Here is a 23,013-nt window from a genome sequence, read left to right as displayed (position 1 = left end):
AATAACCTGCCCCCTCCCGCTCCCATCTGTGGCCTAGAGGAGGAGACACTGGTAAAGGTCAGGGTCAGGGTGAAAGTCATTTAGGGCCCAGACCTGGGCTCAGTCAGTCCTACTCCCAGCTCTGGAAGATCGAGGGACCCCACAGACTCTCGCCACCCTGAAGTTGGGTCCCAGTTCCTCCTCTGGTTCCGTATACCATTTAGCCCTCCAAAGATCACCTCTGGCTGAGTAGACACAGAGAGAGCTATGGAGAACAGATCAAATTAGCACCTCATTGGTGGGCTTATGGTGGGCACCATACACTGCTAGAAACGTGGCCCAGGAGTCCAGTGCTTTCCTGGCAGCCATATCCCCTAGCCTCCAGCCCTTCTTGCTAGGTTGTCACTGATCCCTTAATCCACACCCTTAAGAGAATGGCTCCTCACTTGGCAGGAATTCTCTGGTAGCTGGCATCTGCCTCAGAGTCCTCCCTTCAGTCTGCCGTGGCACATGTCACACCCGCCCTCCAGCCTCCCTGCTGAGTCAGGCCAGAGCAGAAGATGCAGGGAACCCATGCTGGGTCCCAGTACTTGCCCCGCCTTGTCCATGCTGAGAAAGCCCCTGCCAGACCTCATGGTACCCATTCCTATTCATCCTGGCCTACAGCTCTCATTTCCCTCTGAAAATCCAGTGATGTTTTCCTCTGCTCTCCTCTCTATACCCGCTCCCGATCATACACCTGCTTCTCTCCAACGTAAAGGATCCAGCAGAGTAGATTCTATTCAGAGTGAAAGTCAAGTTCAAAAGAGCCATAAATCGAGCCAACTGTAATGCCAACAAGCTATGGAACAGGGCAAGCACGCCAGCGGCCATACATGCTCTTACCACAGAGTCCTCATACTCTGCGTGGCTCACATCGGTATGGGGGAAGTCCTTCAGTGTGTGCTCTTGGCATGTTAGTCACATACATGTATGGAGCATGGTTGCTGCTGGGAACCACGTGTACGTGTGCATGTTCCCGTGTGTGTGGTGGGCGGCACGCCAGGTCCACCGCGAGGCGTGTGCGCTGCGATGCGCGGGGCTGCTGCCTGTAGCTCGTTAGCAGGGGAGGGGGGCTTGTGAAACTAGACCCTGGTTATTAGCAATGCATTAGGCGCGGGCAGCTGGCCAGGCTGAAGGGACTCCGGACTCCGTCAGAGAACATGTGAGCAGCCTTTGTGGGGGCCAGGCCTACAACCCGGACAGGCACCCTGGAATCAAATTACGTACTTTAAAGGGTAGCTGGAAGGGGGGCGTGAGGAGATGGGACTGGAGCCCAGTGGGTGGGTTGATCCCTGAGTACCAGCCTGGGTTAGCCTACAGAGCACCCTCATAGCCCCACTCCTAGCCAACAGACCTCACGGGCCAGAAAGAGAGCCTGCAGCACTATGGGCCTAGGGCTGCCAAGGAGAGGGAACGCTAAGTCGGCCCCAAACACCTGGATGCCCCTCAGAACGACTATAGCTTGAGTAACATCCCAGACCACAGGCTGACCCCAGACTGCTCCATTCCTGGCCTGGGATACCTTCCGACCTATAAACTTGAGCGGACCCCTCAGTAACATCTGACTTTGGGCCGTGACACTAGTCATGGCCTGAACCCATACCATGGAACAAGTTTGACACCACTGCCTGATTTTGACCCCCTGAACCCTTGAGCCTGTGAATCCTTGAGGACAGAGATGTAATGCCCTTTGTGTCCAGTAGAGGCCCACAGCCTGGGCCAGAGTCTAAGAGGGAGAGGCCTGATCAGGGCTGAGAGCCAGAATTAAGGAAAGGAAAATCCCACCTGTCCTGTCTGCCATCTCCCTTCTGGGATTTCTCCCCATTACCCTGGGAGCCACAAAAACAGATGTGTTCTCATCACACTCATGGACATCACAGGGAACCCTTTAGGGCTTCAGATCAGGATACCTTCCTGAGTCCCATCCATCCTTCCAGGCCCATCTGTTCCCTTCTCCCCAAGGAAACAAAGTCTCTCTGGCTGCGCCCAGTCTTCACACTGGAACAGCGGCCTGCTGATACTGGTGTATGGACCCCTCCCGTGCCATGCGGCTCTGACTCAGGTGCTTGGGATGTGAGGAGGGCACACACTCACATGCTGCCACTGGTCCAGGATGAGGGGTCGGTAGCGCAGAAAGAACTTGAGAGGAAAGGACTCAGGGTCAGGCCAGGTCGAAGGGGTCTGCCAAGTCACCTCCAGCCGGCGAGGGTTGCTGGGTACTGGTCGGGCTACCACATTTTCTGGAGGGTCAGGCTTCACTGTTAAGGCAACACAGCTTCATTATCTCACTAATTGCTGGGAATGACCCCACTTTGTCAACTCCAGTCGCTATGTCCACCATCTTACATTGCCAACCACCGTCCTAGTTGTCACAGTGGCCACCTCTCTTCTCTGCTGTCAGTTCTGGCAACTACCATTAACAACCATCTCATTATTTCCACCTCTCACATGCCTGTCACCACCAAGGACTGTCACTACAGTCACTGTCACCAGCTCATGATAGCGATATCCCAAATTTCATCCCATCATCCCAACCCCATGCTAATAATGACCAGCATCCCAATTACTGAGTCTATAGGATGGCTCCACCATTACCAGCATTGCCTCCATTGTCCCCTGGGTCACCCCCTCCTGCACCAGCATCATACACTCCTCTCAAGCTTGGCTTTTCACCTCAACTCTTCCAGTTCCAAACTGAGATACACTGTTCCCCGGGAAGAGCCTGGGCTCAAAACTGCTCTTGAAGCTGGTCAAGGTTAAGAGATAGTCCACAATTGTGGCAGATATGGGTTGGAAGTAGGCTGAGAACATGATGGGAGTCTAAGGGCCCAGCTCATGTAGAAACAGTCTGGGGGACCCAGCCATGAGGGTCTGGCTGGGATGGGGCAGCAGCAGGCAAGGGGTCTGGCTGGGATGGGGTAGGGGAAGGGGTCTGGCTGTGGGGGGGGAGCAGGCAAGGGGTCTGGTGGGGATGGAGTAGGGGAAGGCTAGGGATCTGGCTGGGATGGGGCAGCAGCAGGCAAGGGGTCTGGCTGGGATGGGGCAGCAGCAGGCAAGGGGTCTGGTGGGGATGGGGGTGGGGTGAGGGCGGTATCTGTCCCAGTCCTGTCTCCTGTTCTGACACCTCATTCATCACAAGCCGTAAGGAAGCCATTAGCGTGGGGTGGGGGGGAGGCTGCAGCTGCACAAGGGTCTGGCCCAGCCTGCCCCCCTCCCCCTCCTATATGCTCTGGGAGCCAGAGAGATGATGGGAAGAGCTGCTGGAAAGGTCTCTTGGCCCATGCAGGTAAAGGACGTTCACGCCAATGTTCACAGGTCTATACATGCCATGAACATATGTCTGTGTGGGCCACACATACCATGCACACATGTGAACATCCCTCCCGGTGCTCACACACAACTCTGGCACACATCCACTTACACACTCCCACCGGAGTGTGCTTCAGGGACCAACCCCACCCCACGCACCAATGGTGAACTCGTCGAAGGTGATAGCTGTAGCATTGTGGCCCAGGGCATTGCTGACACTTATCGAGACCTTGTACTTGATGGTGGAGAACAGGTGCATGTAGCGGATGTGGCAGCGGTTCTTGAGGGCTGGGTCCTTCTCACAGACCATGATTTTGGAGCCGTGCCTGGGGAAGGGTGAGGCCCAGACACTGTTACCAACATCAGGGGTCAAGTGCGGCAGAGGTTGGGGGAAGGTCAAGCCCAAGGCTGGGCTAGGGTCTGGACTGAGGGCACGGTGGGTGGCTGGAGGAGAGGTGAGAGGTCAGGGGTGGAACAGGGTCACAGGCAAGTCTACTCACAGCACAGTCACATTGAAGGTGTTGGGGATGTAGGTAGGGGTAGGCAGATGCCAGCTGCAGTAGAAGCCCTTGGGGTAAGTGTTGGAACGGCAACTGAGCACGGGCTCCCGCGGCGGCACTGAGGGGTGAGCACAGCATGGTCAGGAACCCCTAGTCCCCTGCACTAGTGTGGGGACAGGTGGGCCCCAGAACTCCAGCTCTCCCCCTTCAACCCATCAGCAATGCCAGAGGTTGGGGAGGGGTGGCTGTCAGCGAGGGCCTGAGGCTTCCCAGGCCGCAGAGAGCCAGATGTTTAATTAAAGAAAAACAAGGGTTATATGAAGAGGGAGCCCCCCCCACCTGCTCAATGGAGGCGGGAACTGCGGGGAACAGGGGGCTGCAGGCCTCAACTCATCAATCACAGGACGGAGGTGATGTCTGGGGGAATCGGCCCCAGCCCCACATCTCCTGACACGTTGTGTCCATTCACAAAGAAAAACTTTGCAACGGAGGCTGCAGGGTGGGGGGAGGGGGTGTCCTGACTGGGTCCTCCGGTTGCTAGAATAATCTGAGTGCACTCCCTGGAGAAGTCATCCTAGGCTTCCCCCAGTAGAGATTAAGAAACATGAGGCCAAGCCCGGTGGTTCTCCAGGAACAGCCACATTGGGCGGCTAGGTGTCTACATGCGTGGGTGCATGTGTTACACGTGTCTCTGTGACATCAATGACCCATAACGGAATGTAGATACATACACAGGAGTATCTAGGGCACGGCTCAGACTGTGTGTCCATGTATGACTGACTGCACGTGTGTGCACATGCGTACTGAGAGGAAGCTATTGTTCCCTTGCTGCATACCTCACCCAAGCCCTAGCTCCCAGCTCCGCCATCACAGACCCCTGAGGAAGCCCCTTACTTGGTTAGCAGGGTAGCAGCAGCCTGCAATCTAGAGTGCGGAGTCCCAGAGAGAGATGGAGACCCGCCTGGAGTCACACAGCAAGCCAGGGCTGAGACTCAACCCTAGGATGGGGCTACCTCCCCACCTACATGACCACATGTACACACACTTGGGAAGTCCTTTCTGCTATCCAACCACATTTCTTGCTGCTGTGAGCACTCAGCCCAGCTGTCCCACACTCAGGCATTGGATAAGGCGTGAGGACAGGCGGCTCAGGTTCCTGGAAGGAGGCAGCTTCTGTGATCTGACCCAGGCAAGGAATGTCCGTCAGTGGCTCCAGGGACACTGACACCTCCCTCCTAGGTCCCCCTCCCCCGCCGCCCCACCCTCTGCCTGACAGGTGGACAGGAAATGGGAGGGGGGCAGTTCAATAAGCCAGGGACTGTGAAAGGGGGAGTACATGTCTATGCTTGTCGAGTGGCCATGGTGACACATGGGGAACTGTGGGCTTTCATCCACAGTGTACACGTGACTGTGACTCTGATTGCACGTACATGTCCAGTGTGTGGGAAGTGTATGTGTATCGGGGCTGAACCCCCAGGGCCCAATCTGGCTTTGCAGCAGGAGAGATGAGAGGGTCAGAGAGGCATCCGGGAAGCTTGGGTGTATGTAACAGCTAGAGTGGGCTACGCTGTGGGCAAAGGTGTGGCTCTATGCCCCAGGCCTGCAGGGATTGCTAGAGCCCAGCTGAGACCCCCACAAGGGGCAACCTGCATTCTATCCACTGCTGTCTGCCTCCCCTGGGGAGCCTTCCTGGCTCTGTGTCCATCTTGTGTCTGTTCCATGTTCATCCTGTGTGCCTCTCATATCCCTTCCCTAACTGCCCAGGGACACAGAGGCATGAGGGTGGGGTGGGGGATGGTCAAGGACACAGGAAGTGCCTTGTGGGGGCCTGCAGGCCAGGCCAGAGTTGGCAGCCACCCCAGGAGAAAAGGACATTCTGAGGTCGGCTGAGAAGCCTCCACTCCCCCTCCTGCCACCACCCCCCCTTGCCCCCAGCTTCAAAGGAGAAGAGTGCTGGGGGTGGGGTGGGTACTAAAGGCTGCAGAGTCAGCTCCTTGCTGCCTGGGACTCTCTGCAGGGCAGAGCGGGCCAAGGCACTGGACTCACAGGCCTGCCCCCTCTACCAGCCAGCCTCCCACTGACCAGTCCCCTCCATTCCCCCATGACCATCCTCTCCCATAAGACCAGCTTCCTCCTCAAACCAATTCCTCTCTCTGACTGGGCAGGTCATGGGGGACCAGGGGGCCAGGCAGGGCTCTGTCTCTCATCTGGCTACTCCTGCCTGGCCTTGGGCCCTGAGTAGGGAAGGGCTTGGGTTTCCTGACAGGGACCAGGTTTCTCAGAGGGAAAAGGAGGAAAGAAAAACAAAGAAAGGAAGAAAAGGAGTGACTTGCTGCAGCTGGAGCCCAGCTGAGGGGCCGGGTGGGTGGAGGTAGGGGTGCTGTGAGAGACCAAGTGTGAGGTTGTGGGACAGTGTGCGATCAGGCCTGTTATGAGTGGGCTGCAAGATGGGGAAGAAGCTGCTTTTAAGACATGGCAATTGTGAGGCTGTCTGGTAACTCTGAGAGGCTTCATGCATGTGACTAAAATCCTGGGCAAGCGTGTAACCGTGCGATTGGCTGTGTGTGACTGCAGACTGCATTTGTGTGGGACTCTGGGCGGGCTGTTTGATCTCAGGACCGCCTGGATGGGTCCGGCCTAGGGGCTGAGGCATTCTGAGAATATGTGTAAGTACGCCATCATGTCTGAACACAGGGAACAGCACGACTCCATACCTGAAACACTGTATGTGAGATGAAGCTGAAGCCTGAACATATTTTTCAAACTGTGGGTGTGGGAAAGTGCCTGGAATTCCAAGTGTGTCCACACGTATGAACTGACCACCACATGAGAACATGTTAGAGGCTGTGTGTGAGCAAAAACTCCTACGCAGGTCATTCTCTGGGCATAAAGACATATTCCTGGATGCCCAGGCATCCCAAGCTGCCCCTTCTGGGGGCTCCTGAAATGCCCAAGTGACTGTGGCAGCCTATGGCAGGACATCCTTGGGTCCCACACGGGGCCATGTGTGCGTGTGTGCGTGTGCCCCCGCTGGCCCAGGGTTTGTTTGTTTTCCTCCTAATTGGCTTGTTTTTCCATGTCCATCCCACCAAACCGCATGTTTTTCCTCTCATCTCGCCAGCCCGCCTGGGCTGGAGCCCCCAGCACGCACAAGGCCTGCCCAGCGGCTCCGAGAGAAGGAGGGGCAGGCTGCCCACACCCCTGGCCAGGCCAGCTCAGGCTGGGTGGGGCAGGGTGACCCTTCCAGCTCCAGCCCTGCCTGGGCCCCACCCACACTCCTCCTGTCTGGCATCAAAGCCTTATACCATGACATCTCTTAAGGCACCCCAACTCCTGGCTTCCCAGATGCCCCTCTCCTGTCTCCCACCTGTCTTTTTTCCCCCCAGACATCTTCATCCACAAGCTGCTCTTTCCTTCTCAGCAAACAGGGCTGAGGGGGAAGCAGCGCTGCACCAGGGTTTCTGAAGTTCCTGTCCTGACCAGTCAAATGCAAATATGTAAAAACTGGACAAGGAACTGTCCATGTCAAATCAGTAAATCACTCTGATTTGTTTTAGCTTAAAACCAGAAAGACACTGTATCAGCAGTGTCTAGTAAACCGAAGGATGCTACTGAAGGAAAGCAGGTGATCCTGTTTCCTGATGTGGGCACTCCTCTCACCATCCTGTCTGAGCAGCCACCAGCGAGGGGGTGGGAAGGTGGACTGGGAGAAAGCAGTTCAGGGATCAGTCTGGTTAAGGGGACTTTCAATAGGATATTTTTATGATCAGTTTCCCCTGGAAATAGAAACATGAAAATCTTAAATGTTTCAGATAAATATTAAATAATTTGACTCACAAATCAGGGGTAACTCTGTCCTATTCTCTGAGTGCTGGCTAGAAGAATAATTTGATATTGAATGTTGCCAAACCCAGTCTCTTGTTACTAATATAAAGTGACTGAGACAATCATGATTAACGTCCCTTGTTCCTCTGACCAGCTCTTTAGAAGGAAATAAGGTAATGAGAGATAAGTACCTGTTACTAATGCTACAGCCAATTCATGGCCAGCTCTCCTCTGACGGGCAGAGCCCTGGGAGTGGTCAGCACTGTAAAAGGTCTGGCCTCTGGTCACAACGGGGCAGCTGTGGGCATGTCCTGTGGGTACAGACCACAGACATCACTTCTAGACCCAATTTCCCTACAACGACCTTTCAAAAATCAAGTCATTAGGAATACGGCCTAGGGTCACCAAGCTCTAGCCATTATGGCCAGTCTTGTCCATCCTAAGGACTTCTAGGACTCAAATCGAGAAAAGAGGGGTGTCAAATTGGTCTCATGCTTTTTCCATGGCACTTTTCTGTGTGTAAGGACATGGGGCTAGGCTGAGTGTTCCACTTCCAACAGACGTCGTGGTGGGCCCGGGAGAACTCAGGTAGGTTGGTCCCGTATTTCTCAAGCTGGCCGACAGGGGTCATTCCACCCCTGGCTTGCAACTAAGACACTTGGCTATGATTGCTATCTTTCTAGTTTAAACACAGGAAGGCTCTTCTGTGTGAAAAGGAATATCCCCATTAAAACGTATTTCAGGGCCCCTGGGTGGCTCAGTTGTTAAGCCTCTGCCTTCAGCTTAGGTCATGGTCTCAGGGTCATGGTCTCAGGGTCGTGGGATTGAGCCCCACATCGGGCTCTCTGCTCAGCAGGGAGCCTGCTTCCCTTCCTCTCTCTCTCTACCTGCCTCTCTGCCTACTTGTGATCTCTGTCTGTCAAATAAATAAATAAAATCTTAAAAAAAAAAAACAAAAAACTATTTTCACACCTCCTCTACCCCCCACTAGTGGGTAAGTGTTTTGGGGATGACCATGAGCAGTCCTTCAGTCTAACATTTCTCATGCTGTCCATGCCAGTCTCCTGACAACAGGGAAAGGGCCTGCTCCCAGGTTGCTCATGTATCTCCTTCCCTCAGCAGCTCCCAGGGAATAAAGAAACCACCCTCAGAAAGTGGGGTGCATCCCCCATATGGGGTGAGGCCAGAGAAACGTGAATCTTTGGCTCAAGGAAAAAAGAAATGGAACTTTTTTCAGAATATTCTGTTGGTGGGTGCCTGTCCAGCTGACCCTCAGCAACACTGAGAAGCTCCTCATTCCAACTTCTCCAAACCTTTCTTCTGAATCACATTCACTCACTTTTCCTTCTATCTTCCTGTTGGCTCCTTCTTATCTCTTTTTGTGGCTCATCTCTCTCCATCAATCCTTTATAAAGTGATGATCTTCAGGGCCCAGATCTGGGTCCTCTTTTCTTCTCATCCGAGAGTTCTTACTCTTGGCCATCTTACTCCCTCCATGTCCTTTCTCATCTCATCCTCAGCCCAGGCCCCAGATCCTCAGATCCACTGACTACAGCCATCAACTCCCACTGTCCCCCGAGGACCCCAACCCAACATATCTACAGCAAATGTTGGCGATGCCCTAGCAGATCCCTGGCCCATACCTACCGCCCTCTTCTGCATTTATGTGCCTAAGAGCTTTCATTGGTCATTAAAATCTGCATTGCCTGCTGAGGCATCAAGCCAAAAGTGTAGGGGAATTAAAGCATCCCCACCCCCACCCCAGGAGACTCCTTCAACCAAGGATGAGCAGGAGTTACATGAGCAGTATGTAAACTTCTGATCTCCCTCACTGCTCAGGGGGGAGACCTCCCAGGTCCATGTCCTGCCTGGGCCCTCAGAGTCCCTGCAGGGCAAAGCTGCAGTTGCCCAGAAGATAAATGGATAACTCCATCTTTATTGGTCCCCTTAACTTCCTTTTTCAAGCACTTTCTCATTTCCTTATGGTATTTCTGCCACCTGACAAATAAACTACTTGCATACACACTCTTCATCTTAGGATCTGATTCTAGGGAAATCCGAAATAAGATGACTTGCATACTACTGTCCAAACAGAACACACTATCTTTTTTTTTTTTTTTTTTTTTTTAAAGTAGACTCCACACCCAATGCAGAGCCCAACACAGGGCCTGAACTCAGGACCCTGAGAGCAAGACCTGAGCTGAGCTGAAAGCAAAGTCAGACGCTTAACTGACTGAGCCACCCAGGTGCCCCCAGAATACACCATCTTTTCCTCCACAGACCCTTCCACCTTTCCTCTGTTGCAGTGATTGGTAGCACCAGCTGTCTTGATTCCCCTGCTCTCTACGCTCCTGCCCTCTCTACCTCCAACGCACCACCAACTTCTGGTGGTCCAACCAGCCCCTCTCAACTGCCCCGACTCCACGCCCTGGTGCCCAATCCTCATCATCTCCCCTGCATCCAGCAACAGCTTCCTTCCTGCCCTCGCACAGCCACCATCCAACCTGTCTCTCTTCACCACCATGAGAAGGATCTCTTAAGGACATGATGACCCTGCTCGTGTCACTCCCTAGCTTCTAGGCTCCTGATTTTCCCCACCCTCTCCTTTAGATACCTTCCACCACCAATACAAGTGGCCCTTCCATGCCCTCCCAGCCTCTGAGGCCTACAGCTTCACTTAGGTCTCTGTCAGAGGTGTGTCTGTCAGAGGTGACTTTGTCAATGTATCCTCCAAATCTCCCAATCTCCATGCACCTCCCACTCCAGGAAGTGTTCTTTCTTCCCTGGAGCCTCCCAGAGTGCCTGTTCCTCTACCTGCATAGCCAGCCCCTGTAAGAGCGCACAACAGAGTAGGGTCTCTCCAGCTGGGAGCTGTGACCCTACAATTCCTCCTTCCCAGGCCCCAGAAGGATCCGGCCCTGCTAGCCCTCCTCTGCCCATCTTGTCAGAGGGAACAGGATTTCTGGATCTCACAGATCACTGGGGGGTGGTGGGGGAGATACACATGCAAAATGCCCGGGGGTCTGGATTCTGTGGGCAACAGTGGGCTCAGAGGTCAGAAGAGGTTAGGAAAGGATCAGAGGGCAAGGGTCAGGGTGCTGCAGTATCCCCAGCCCCAAAGGAAGAGGACTGGATCTGGGCCAAGGGTCTAAGCCTCACTGACAAACCTCTTTAGTGTGGGGCGGGGGTGAGGGGAGGCGGTCAGATGAGGGGTTGGGAGCAACACTTACAGCCCACATGTAGGAGGACTTGGTGGCGCAGGTGCCAAGAATCACGGTGGAAGCAGGCATAGAGGCCGCTGTGGCCCAGTTCCAAGCCATGAAGAACAAGCTGAGAGCCGTTGAGCAGGTCGGGGGCCAGGTCTGTCCCATTTACCCTCCAAGTCACTGCTGCATCCCAGTTTGCTGTCCCACATGGCAGAGTCACATCTGAACCTAGGCGCTCGTACTGCACGTGGGGTACTTCTGTTGGGGGCAGGGAGAGCATAGGGCAAGAGTCACAGGTCACAGCCTGGCCCAGCACCACCAAGTGAATGTGAGCAGATGAGAGCCTATGATGAGAAGTCTAGGCCAATAGGCTTTGTGTCTGATGAGGTGGGTGTCAGGAGATGAGGAGTGTGTAAAATTTCTCCATGGTTGTGAGGGTCTCCAAATTGTGTGTGTGTGTGTGCGCGCACGCACGCGTGCACGCACGCACATGTCTGGGTATTTTGTGTGTGAAGGGGTGTGATCTTCTGTGTGTATGTATGTGGGAGAAAGTGTGTACTGAATGCTGGGAGGGGTTAAATCTCAGTGAAGACCCAGTTCACCTCCAGTCACTAGGTCCTTTAGAAAGTTTTCTTGACCCCCATGACCCTAACCTCTCGCCACCTACAGACCCAGCCCCAATCACTGACATCTGCTACCCAGGCAAGCTGGAGCTGAGGGGCCCTGCTTCTGGACTCCTTTCTCTGTCTCTTGTCCCCATCTTTGTCTCCTGTCCTGCCTCTCTCCCTCCCACTCTGGACCCTCTGACAAGCTGCCCCTAACCTGCCCACTTCAGCCATCCAGGGCTTGGGCAGCAGCAGCAGGGAGATCCAGGGCTAGAGAACTCCTAGCAGCTATCAACTTTGTGAGACAGGAACTGCTGGGGTTGGGAGGGGTGCGGGGGAGTGCTGGGGCCAGAGAGCTCTCTGACCATTCCTCTCCTGCCCCCAGGAGGGGCCTGTCAGAGCCAAAAGCAAACCCCAGCCCTGGCCTCCGCAACCCAGGCGTGATGGACTGAACCCAGGAGACTGGAGTGGAAGGGTGGGAGGGAGCACCTGTCGAGAGGCAGCCCTAGGTGGGGGAGGTGAATATGACACAGAAAATCGGAGACACTGATCTACAGACAACGCAGGAGAGGCAGGCATGCAGAGCTGGGCGATGGGAATCTAATCTCCTCATTCCTCATCCTGCCCCCCAAGCCTGGAAGGACAGATGCTTCCCTGGTCTTGGCCAGATCTGTGGAGTGAGGATGGGAGGGGAAGAGCGAAGTGGGAGGGGGACAGCTGGGGGGTGCTGCGGGATCCCTCGTTAACACTTGCTTACATCTCCCCTCCGGAGAGCCACCCCGCTGAGTTGGGGGATTTTCAGAGGCAATTCCTGTTAACGAGCCAATTAACTTGGGCCAGTGGCCTCTTAATTAGACTTGTTAACACCACCAGGACTGCAGGAGGTAGGGATCCCCCTATGTCACCAGCCGACCCCCTCCCTCCATCAGGGCCCCCTCCCCAGTACTGCTTTTCTCTGTGCTGGAACATCTGTCCCTGTCTGCTACCTCTGTCACCCTTCCTTGAGCCAGGATCTCTCTGCGTCAGTTTTCTCCCCTGCTGCCTGCCTCCAGTCTTGCCCCTCTCTGAGCCTCTCGGTCCCTGTCCCCTGTCAGAGGAGAGGGAAGCAGGAATCCCAGCCAGCCTTGACCACTCATCTGTGGGGCCTGGGACCAGCCAAACAAAGGATGAACGGCGGAAGGGCGGTGGCTGGGGGCCTTGGAGGCCACAGCTGTGAGGCTGGACCAGAGACTGAAAGGGGGCCTCCTCCTGACCAGAGGCCCAGTGTCCAAGGCTCAAGCCATAGAGCTCCCCCAATCCACCAGCCCTAGCCATTGAGACCCCCCCAACTTCCCCTGTCAAAACCTGGAGCTTCCAGGAAACATGCCAAGCCCCTCTCTGCACCGCTCCCCCCCCACTAGAACAAACTCTGCATCCAGCTGCCTGAGGAGGAGGCTGAAAACTGACTGAAGGGGAGGGGGTGTGGCCACCACGGTCCCAGCGGCAACATGTCAACACTGACCAGCAGCAGCTCGGAACTGACTTGGACCCGATGTGGTTCTTTATACTCTGGGGCAGGTACAGCCACAAGATGAGGAAACAGCCACCCAACAACACAACAAATGAGCTAACCCTCCCAAGTCACCCTGTCTGCCTCACCAAGCAAACAGAAACACAACACAACAACAAAGACAAACCAACAATGTGAGAGCAGGGCAGGAAGGACAACATGACAACGCAATGACAGAAGGCAACTACAGGCCACAGTGCAGAGACAGAGGGAGCAACGTGACATGACAATCACATAAGACACACACTGTCACAAATGCTGCAACAACACAACAACAGCAATATACACAGTCACGAAACAGCTCCAGAGATGGCAATGATTTAATCCTTTGTCTCTGGACAGCTTTCGTCCCGCCCTGTGGGTGCCCCTACTGATGTGCTGTCCATTTCAGAAATTAAATCAAGCGGCAGGGGGAGGATGGGGTTCTTGGCCTTGACGCGGTGACAAATGCTCCAAAGGAATCAGCTGTGAAAAGGTTGTTAGAAGCCAGGATGAGAGACAGAGACAGGATGAGGTCATGGACATGGAGAACACAGAAGGACAGAGCTGATGGCTCCCTCACACCTGTGCACACAGGCTCACATGAGGACCACATGCCGGAAACAGTCCCCCGGGAGTCCTAAGCAACTTCACATCACCACACACATAGGATGAAGACAGTCACCACAAGGAGAACACACACAGAACAACTGTCCACAAGGTCACAGCCACACAAGGACCCAGTCCCAGTTCAGGGATGGTTAACACCTAGTACAAGACGATCACACACATGCACAGGGAGGACATGTCCCCCAGAGGCAAACTGACACATAAAGGCACAGTCTCCCATAAGGGAGACAACTGAACAGGGACACAAACATGCAAAGAGACAGAAACAGGGAGAAACTATCAAACTGTCATACAGGGTACAGTCTCAACCACAAGGACAAAGCCCCATGAAGAGCACAGTCACACATGAACAGACAATGTCACACGCAGGGCACAGCCCCCAAGAATACAACCCAAGAAATGCATTCGAACAGGAACATGGTCTCACCCACACAAGAACACAGCTTAATGCACTGGGACAGTTATCCACTCTCAGAGAGGCGGACTCACTGCTCAAGCCCCTGGGCACCTGTGGCTCTGCCTTTACCCACAGTACAGAGCAGGGCCCAGGCCAGGGGGAGTGGCCACCAGAGGTCCAAGCAAGTTAGATTAGCACACAAGCTGAAGACAGATTGACTGCAGGTGGGGGTTAATGGGCTGGCCTGGCAATCCTTTCACTCCCTGCCCACTGGGGAGCAGCCCAGGGGGATGGGGGCTAGGTTTTTTCTGGGTCTCAGTGTCAGTCTCACAAGGAAGAAGGCACAGGAGCCTTGACTCATTGCCCTCCTCTAACCCACAGTCTTGAGGGTGGCAGCGTGTGCTCTGCGCCTGGGCCCCAGAAGTGCCCCAACCTTCTCTGCCTCTATCCAATCCAGCCAAGGGTGGTGGAGGGCAGGACACATCCAAGGGGAGAGCTCCATATAGCTCAGCACTTGTCTGAGGAGTTTCAAGGTCAGACCTTATGCTGATGGAGCCATGTGAGGTGTTGCCTCAAATGCAGTTTGAGCTCTGGTGGTCAAGTTAAGAGGGCACCTGTTTCCCAGCAGGGGGCAGCTTCTTGCTTTGTGGGCTGTGGGGAGAACTGAGCCCTCCCTGGACAAATGGTGGGGGGCCAGTGGCCCCACCAGAGCAATCCCTGCCCCCTCCCACCATTCCAGATGACAGACCCGTCCTTTTCTCAGGATGCCAGCCCTCCCCCACTGGTCGCCCTGCCCATCCCCACATCTTGTTCTCAGTCTGCCACCTCTGTCTCCACCTTCCCTCTGGGATAAGGGAGAAGTCTTGGCCTCTGTCTCTCTCAGTGCCTTCCACTGCACCCCCACAAACCCCATTTCAAATGAAATCCCATTTCAATGATACTATACAGGGCCCTACCCCTCGCAGCCCCCAACTCCCATCCCACCTGCCTGTACCCTCTACCTGCACCCACTCCAGTAGGAAGAGGAACAGCTCATCAAGCCAGAGACACCATCAGCATGGGACCGTGTGGAGTGACTGGAGGACTGTGGGTCACCAGCATATCAGTGTCATAGGACTCATGGGTGTTCACATGTGACAAGCCAGAACGTGCCAGGATATGGTCTTGGGTAGATGCATACAGCTGTGACGCAGAGGGCTCATGCTTGGCTTTGGGTGGGGGTGAGCAGGGAGCACCACCCCACCCCTCAGAATCCTCTCCCCCAGCACTCACCCTGAGGACTGTGTCTCTGTGCGTAGACGACGGCAGTGGCAGCGAGCACAGCACAGCAGGCCCACGGGACAGGAGCAGCCATCTGCTAGGAGAAATGGGGGTGAGGGGGTTTGGGGGGAAAGGAAGGGGCAGCATCAGCCCAGGCAGGAACCTCCTGGGGAGCCCTCCTTGTTCTCAGGCAAGACTGGGTGATTCCAGCCCTAGGGCTAGGTATCTTGACCCCAAATGCCCTTCTTAATGGGGCTCAGGATTCTTTTTCAAGCAACAGAAAGCAACATTATTGGCATCTGGAGCCAAGCTAAGATGGTAGGAGGCAACCTATAGCGGTTTGTTGTTCGATAAGGCTGCTGGCTGTAGGATGTCATCAACCACAGATGAGTTATAGAACACGGGTAATGCTATAGCCATTTTAAAAACAAAAAACAACAACAATAAAAACTTTACTGGTGAGGTTGGCTAATTAGCTCTAAGCACTGCAAACCAAAAGAGTGATGTTTGAACTTAACAGAAGGTCTATTATTGCCTTGAATGGAAGGTCCTCTGCTGCGCCCCTGGGAGAAGGCCTGAAACCCTGATGCTCTAAAGCCCCTCATATCTGCACCCCCAGCCCTCTGTGAGCCTTGCCACTGGGCTCTGGGATGTTCACAGCAGCAGGGTACCAAGGTCAGATATTGCTTTCGCTTCAGTGTACAGTGACCATGAGAGAAGGAGAGCATGTCACATGTAACTCCTTGTCAGGGGCCCCAGCCCATCCTTCACCCTAGACACATGCCTCAGGAGCCTGAGACCCGCAGCCCAGATGTGCATTGTGTCTACACACACCTCTGCAGGTACACAAAGCAGTCAGGATATCCCCAGAAGCCAGTCTGGATCCAGGGGTCCCCTCATCTGTGGCCCTGCTTCGTGGGGTAGCTCCAACTGCTTGCCCCCCACTCTACCCCAATACATGATCACACCCGAGGGCAGAGAAGTAACAATTTCCTGCAGAAAAAAAGCCTCAAACAGGACTCTCCTACCCCAGTGTGAAGACAGAGGGGGCCCGTCAACCAGACAGAAAGAGAGATCCAGAGTGGAATACTGCCAGACACTCAAGCAGAGTAAGTGGTACTATTAGGGATACAGCCTGACGCACAGCCAAGACACTGTCTAAAACAACCAGACAAAGTCCCAGAGAAAGAGCTGCATGCACAGCTGGAGATACACTAGAGATACTGCGTGAGGCACTGTCAGGTAAAGCCAGATAAGCAGGTAGCTAGGACCTGAGAAGCAGGCAGAGGCTTGGTCAGAGAAAGATTGACACACAACCAAAGGGTCCACCAGTAAATACTTTAAAAGGCTCGGCCAGATGCAAGCAGACCTACCCCCAGAGAAAGAGCAAGAAACCCAGGCACAGAAACCAGCATCGACATAGCAAGGGAGCTAGAGACACTGTTGGAAACCACACCGGAGAAACTGCCTGACACACAAGCAGAGAAATACCAAAGAAACTGACAGACACAAACAGGCATCCACCCAAAAACACAGCTAGAAGGAGAGCCAGAGCCAGAGCCAGATGCTCAGTCAGGAAGTCTCTGCACCACTAAGAACACTGCCAGGGACACTCAGACACACAGACACACTGCCAGACACAGCCAGAGACACTGTCAGAAACACTGCCAGACAAACAGCCAGACATACAGCCAGAGAACTGCCAGAGAAACTGCAAACAGAGCTACAGCAGGGAGGAGACAGATGTGGGTGTCAGCCTGTAGCAGTGAGTGTGAGAGCTGGGAAGAATCTGACTTCCGGGGGCTCCTTTATGGGACGGGGCTCCTGCCTGCCCGTAACTGCACTGAGCCCTCACCAGGCAAGCCCTCCCCATCTGCACCTGGCTTTCTCTAGCCCCAGCAGCAGGTGCGCCGACCGCCCCTCCCTGGCACAGCTTGTCTCTCTAGGCCCAGGTGGCTTTGGCTGTTCCTCCTCCCACATCAGTGACTCCCAGGGCCTCAGCTACCACTTGGCCTGGCTCCTGCTGACCCTCAGCCACTCCCCTATCTTCAACTACTCTTCAGGCCTAGAAGGTTAAGACAATGGCCAATGTCATAGTTCATAGTCTGAGAGCAGTGGGGCCAGGAAATGAACCCAGGGACTGAATTCAGAGGGAGGGAAGGAGGGAGAGGGAGAGAGAGAGGCAGGCAAGAGGCTACAGACCTACCTGGTTCCCCACCTCAACCCCTGCAGGCAGCTCTCAGATGCTGCCCCACCACCTCTGCTATCTGTCCGTGCCTTTGTCCTTACAGCTAGGAAGATACACTACCTCAGTGCCAGGACCCACTGCCTACCACAGGGGGCAGGAACCAGGGCCAGCAGAAGCAGAAGGGACCAAGGTTAGATCTAGGACCCAAGAGGGACAGGGTGGCCCTCTGCTCCCAGCTCCTTCCTGGTCCCAGTTGGGGGTGCAGGGGCAAAAAGACAGCCTGGCATGAGTGTGCACACACACACACACACACACACTCAGGCCCCCTCAGGGGGAGGGGTGGCTTCTTCATCAAAGTCGCCTCCATCAGCCCGATGAGTTACTGTAAGGGCCGGGCCCTGGGCCAACGGGGCTGCAGCCATGGGAGAGCAGAGTGAGAGCGAGTGCTGCAGAGAGTGGGGGATGGGGTACCGAAACAGACACCGCATGGCTGGGGGCACTCAGCAAAGGCAGAGACCCAGGGAGGGGGGAGCGGAGAAGCAGAGAGGGAAAGCCATGAGCCAAAACCCAGGAGACAAGTAGAGACCAAGATTGGGAGAAATGGGAGAGGAGACCCAGAAAGAGAAATGGGAACCACAGGGGATGGGCAGAGATCCAAGGGCAGAGGAAGGGACAGATCCAGAGAGGGTCTCTGTGCCCATCCTAGAGCATCTCTCTAAGCCCACCTACCTCCCCCAGTGCAGAGGGAGGATGCTGTCGGTGCAGCCTTCCTGGAGGCTACAAGGCTTCTCCCTGGAGACCGAGAAGTGCAGCACCCAGGGGATAAGGGAAGACTAAAACCCTACCCTACCCCACCCCATCTCTGCCCCTGCAGATCCAGAAAGCCCCAAGCCAATTTCACTCTTCCCTTCCTTCAGAGTCCCAGCTGGTTCCACTCCCAGGTAGGGAAGCTGAGGCCAGAGGCATCCAGGCTCTACCTCCACCCTGCCCTAGCTCATCTCAGGCCACCCATCCCAGGGCAAAGAGCATCTTCCCCAAGAATTTTCCAAGTCCACACCCCATGGCTCTGGGATAGATCAGGAGGATAAATCCCATGGCCTCAGATAGGGGCCATGCAAACTGGCTGAAGCTCTCTGTAGACCCCTGCATGGGCCAGCCTTGCCACTAGCCCCAGCCGCACGATGAGGAGGCAACAGAAGACACTCTACCAACAAGGAAGGGGGCCAGTACCTAGCAGCCCACACTCCTGTTAGCACAAGGAGCCCAGGACCTCTCCTGACACAGAACCTCACAGTGCCATCATTACACACATACACAGGTGATGCATCAAGAGACAAATCCTGGGCCCCCAATTTCCTGTCACTGTCCCACTGTGACACAAAGACACCATTACACAGTGAGAACAACACCCAGTGAAAATGACACAGGTATAGTTGACAATGGCATACAGGGGTGCTAACAGTCATTACAGTGACATGACAAATAATGACACCAACAAATGGGACAATGATACCTGTTGACACAGACAGTCACAGTGACAATAACCCCAGAATCAAAAACGCAATGAGACTGACAGTCACATAGAGTAACAACGAAGGTGCATCCTCAGTAACACAGAGATGCTGACAGTCAGACTTAGTAACACGGACAGTCACACAGAATAACAGCAGCCCACAGTAATACTGGCACCACAGAGGCTGGCAATCACTAGCAGGAATGCTGGCAGACACAGTGACAGGCTCCAGCTTAGGGACCTCAATTACTCAGTTTCTAAGTCTGGCTTAAGATCTAGGGCCCAAGACCCTTCTCTCTAGCCCCAGCAAGGTCCCTGATGCCCTATGTCCCCAACCCTCAGCCCTTGACCAGCTGAAGGTGCAACCTGGGGGGGCGGTGTGAGTTTGGAGAGCTCCTATGTATCCCTGCAGAAGGTTACACAGGCCCAACCCTCAGGAATCCCTGCCACATCCAGAGTCAGAGTGGGGGGTTCTAAGCACCCCTGGCTGGGGCCCAGCTCTAACTAAAGTCACTGGCCTGCACTACCCACCCAGGGTCTTGGACCTGGGTGAGGTCAGGAACATTTGGATCTGCGGGAGGGCACCTAATCTATGGCATGGCCACAGCTTCTAGTATGCCTAGGTAATGGACTCCAGAATCCCTCAGTGTGAGGGAAAAGACACTTTGTCCTAGGGCCTCGCCCCCTTCCCTCTCCCCACATCAGCTGTAGAGGACCCATCCTGAGAAAAGGCAAGGACACAGGACAGGAGATAGCATGGACTAAAGGACTCAAAAGTGTGGGAACTCTAGAGGCCTCAGACCTGCAGAGGAATTAGGGTGGAATAAGGGAAAGAGACACCTTCACTTGGAGGTGGAAAGAGAAAATGAGAGAGCAGAGGCAGAGACAGAGACAAGGATGTGGTGGGCAAGGAGGAGCAGCACTGGCTGAGGGAGTGCCTGGAGAGACAGTCAGGACTGGCTGGAAGCTCCAGGAGGGGGAGGAGAGGCTGAGACCAAGAGGCCCCCAGATCCCACCAGGCCCAGGCAGCCTGGACAGCGTGGGCGGTGGGGGCGGGGGCAGAGGCCTAAGCAGTCCAGAGGGTGTGTGTGTTGGGGGGGGGGGTGTAATTCGCTGAGGAGGGAGGCCTGGCCCCTGGCAGCTGGCCCGGCAGACCCCCCACTGGGGAGGGGGTGGGCCTGGGTCAGGGGCCAGCTCCTGGGGCTGGGGCTGGCTGGCCACTGGGCAGGCTCCCATTCCCTGTGGTGTCTCTACCTCCTATCTCTGTTTCTTGTCTCTGGCTCATTCTCTCTGAATCCACAGCTGGTCCTTCTCTCAGCTATTGATGCCCTCACCTCGAGGGGCATAGGAGTGCCTGGGTTTAGGATTCAAGCCTTATCTCCTCCTGGGCTACCACACATTCACCCACTCCAGGGTCAAGCCCCAGTGTTCAGGGGAAAGGACCCCACCCAAATGTACCCCCCGTCTCTTCCCATAGAAGGGGGCAGGAGAAGCTCAGCACCAGTGGGAGGGGGGCCAGGAGGAAGGCAGAGGGAGCAGTCCCCCAGCTCTAGCCGCTGGCTGAGGTTGTGGAAAAGGAGGCGGCTCAGTGTGAGTGAGTTGGGGGGAGGCGGGTATCCGCACCTGCTAATGTGACCTCCACAGCCGGAGATGGGGGCCTGGGGGGGACAAGATTCCAGTGGATTTTGGCAGCAGCCCGGATTCTGAGTGCTCAAACCCCCCACCCCCAGCCTCTTGCACTGCGGGGACCCTGAGATCAGCATGTGCATGCCCTTCTGCACGTGTGTGCAGGCGTGTTGTGGAGGAGCTGGGGGCCTGGGTGGGCCGTGGGGAGGTGCCTGGGGGAGGCAACAGTCTGAATCCCACAGCCCATGCCCCTGATGTGCAGCCCTACCGAGGGCCCTGCATGCTGCCTGGTGGCCTGGCATGGGCTTGTATACACACATATATGCAGGCCTGGGCTTAAGCAACCCTCTAGGTGCAAAAGGCCTGGGCTTTCTCCCTCAAAAGTCATCTGGACCAGTCCCCCGCCCTTCAAATGGGGAAGAGGAAGAAGCAGATAAGTGCATATCTTCCCTTTGGGCACATGGGCTCTGCACAACTTCACAGAAACTGGCGTGCAAGCACCAAATCCCCTACCCCCAGTCCGGGGTCTCCTCTGGCTTCTAGAAGAATTGGGAGGACACCTCTACCTAGAAAAAGGCCATGTACCAGTCAGGTTAAGTTTGCCGGGAGTGGGGGCTGCTCCTCTTGGATGGAAAGACCACTGCAGCAGGAGGTTAGACATCTGGAGGAACTCCCTTTCAGTGGTAGGGGATGGGCAGAGCAATAGGGTTGAATAAGACTTCCCTTAGCTGGTGGGGTGGGGGGACATCCCACAGGAACAGGGCTCCCAGCCTATGAGGCAGGGCCAGAAGGAGGTTGCAGGCCCTCCATGAAGAGAGGATGGACAGAATAGCTTTCAAGACTTGGGGGCTGGGACAAAGACCTATTTGCCCAGGATCTCTCACTAAACCCCACCACCCCACCCCTGGCCCCATCACTGCTATGGGACTGACACACCCTCAAAGGCCTATGCTTGCAAGCTTGTGTGTACACACACACACACACACACATGCGCACACAAGCGTGCGGGGTTGGGGGCTGGGGTGGGTGGGGCGGGGGCAGCATTTCATAGGAAGCATTGGTTTTTAACAAAAAGAACTGAAAATGGGCTTTCTGACAGCTCGAGTGGAGGGAACAGAAACTTCGCCTGTCTTCATGTAACAGTGTCCTGTTCTCCCTGCCCCCCTACCCTGCATTCACACTGCACACACTACTTCTGAGGAAGCTTCTGGTCTGCTGGGCAAAAGCAAGCCATCCTTCCTCCCCCTTCCTCCCTCCTCGCAGTGGGGAAGCCAGAGCAATCTGTTCCTGATGGGTAAACACAGGCATGAGTACGTGCACACACAGGCTCACACACTCCCCAGCAATTCAGGGTCACACAGCACCCAGGGCTCACCTCTCCCCAAGATGTAGCCCACACGTGGATTTTCACTACCACCTGGCAGCACTCTCCGAAACCCTCCCCACCTACACACACACACACACACACACACACACACACACACAGCCAGAGCTTCACAGACACAGGCCGGTGGCCTCTCACAGTCACTGGCACTCAGAGTTCACCACCGTGACCGCACATCTTGGCCTCCCACGTGGACACCCACTGCCGCAGCTTCACACACACTGTGCACACACATGTACTGCAGTCACAGTCACATACACAGACTCTCACACGTGCTCGCTCACAACAGTCACGGGCTCACATATGGATGCCATCACACACTCAAAGCAGTCTGTCTTCCACACAGATACCATTGCACCTTCAGAAACCCAGAGTCCCCCAGTCACCCTCAGCCTCTTGTGCTCCCACATCCGGCAGTGGGAAATACAAAGATACACACTCACAACAGTCATTCCATGCTGGGACCTCGGATGGCCCAAGCTGCACTTGGGGGGTGGAGGTTAAAGCTCAGGGTGGCTAAAGGAAGGAAGGAAAAGGGAAGGACAAAATTTCTTGGGCCCTAAAAAGCAAGTAAATAGGATAATTTCCTAGATGGCTCCTTCCTCCCCTGCCCCTGCTTTCCCAGCATTTGGGAATAAGCAGACAGAGACCCAGGCCAGATTGGGCAGCGGGGGAGGGTAGTGGGGGGGATGGGGGGTGGGGGGGTGTTGGTGGTGAGAAGCCCCTGGGTGAAGAGATGGTGGCACTGATAATAGCAGGAGCCAGAAAACCCCCCAAACCAGCCCACTCCCCAGGCACCTCCTGCTTCCCCTCAGCAACTCCTCTTCTCCAAGATGAGAATCAGCAGCAGCTCTCAGCCTACCCACCTGCTGTGTGATCCCGAACCTCTTCAAAACCTCTCTGTGCCCACAACTATCTAGAGTGCACCTGCCTGTCAGGCCTGGCTACAAGAGGCAAGGTAAGGAGGAGATGTGGCTCAGACCTTGACCCCCAGCCCCTGCCAAGGCCCTGTCATCACTGT

At 55.1% G+C, this 23,013-nt stretch overlaps 1 protein-coding gene across 3 annotated transcripts in view; it reads right to left on the bottom strand.

Annotated features, from left to right (window-relative positions):
* CNTFR (ciliary neurotrophic factor receptor) overlaps nt 1-23,013 on the bottom strand; it is a 38,142-nt gene that overhangs the window by 2,571 nt on the left and 12,558 nt on the right. For all 3 annotated transcript variants that reach the window (XM_059142135.1, XM_059142134.1, XM_059142136.1), the window contains 5 exons: nt 15,294-15,375; nt 10,886-11,119; nt 3,831-3,948; nt 3,490-3,656; nt 2,116-2,279 (listed from right to left, as the gene is read on the bottom strand). In XM_059142135.1, the coding sequence (XP_058998118.1) occupies nt 2,116-2,279; nt 3,490-3,656; nt 3,831-3,948; nt 10,886-11,119; nt 15,294-15,375 (765 nt within the window). The remainder of the gene's footprint in view (nt 1-2,115; nt 2,280-3,489; nt 3,657-3,830; nt 3,949-10,885; nt 11,120-15,293; nt 15,376-23,013) is intronic.

The sequence above is a fragment of the Mustela lutreola genome, chromosome 12 (assembly GCF_030435805.1).
Source record: "Mustela lutreola isolate mMusLut2 chromosome 12, mMusLut2.pri, whole genome shotgun sequence".
NCBI lineage: Eukaryota > Metazoa > Chordata > Mammalia > Carnivora > Mustelidae > Mustela > Mustela lutreola.
Note: the sequence above shows the minus strand (reverse complement) of the source record. Positions and strands in the feature narration are given on the sequence as shown.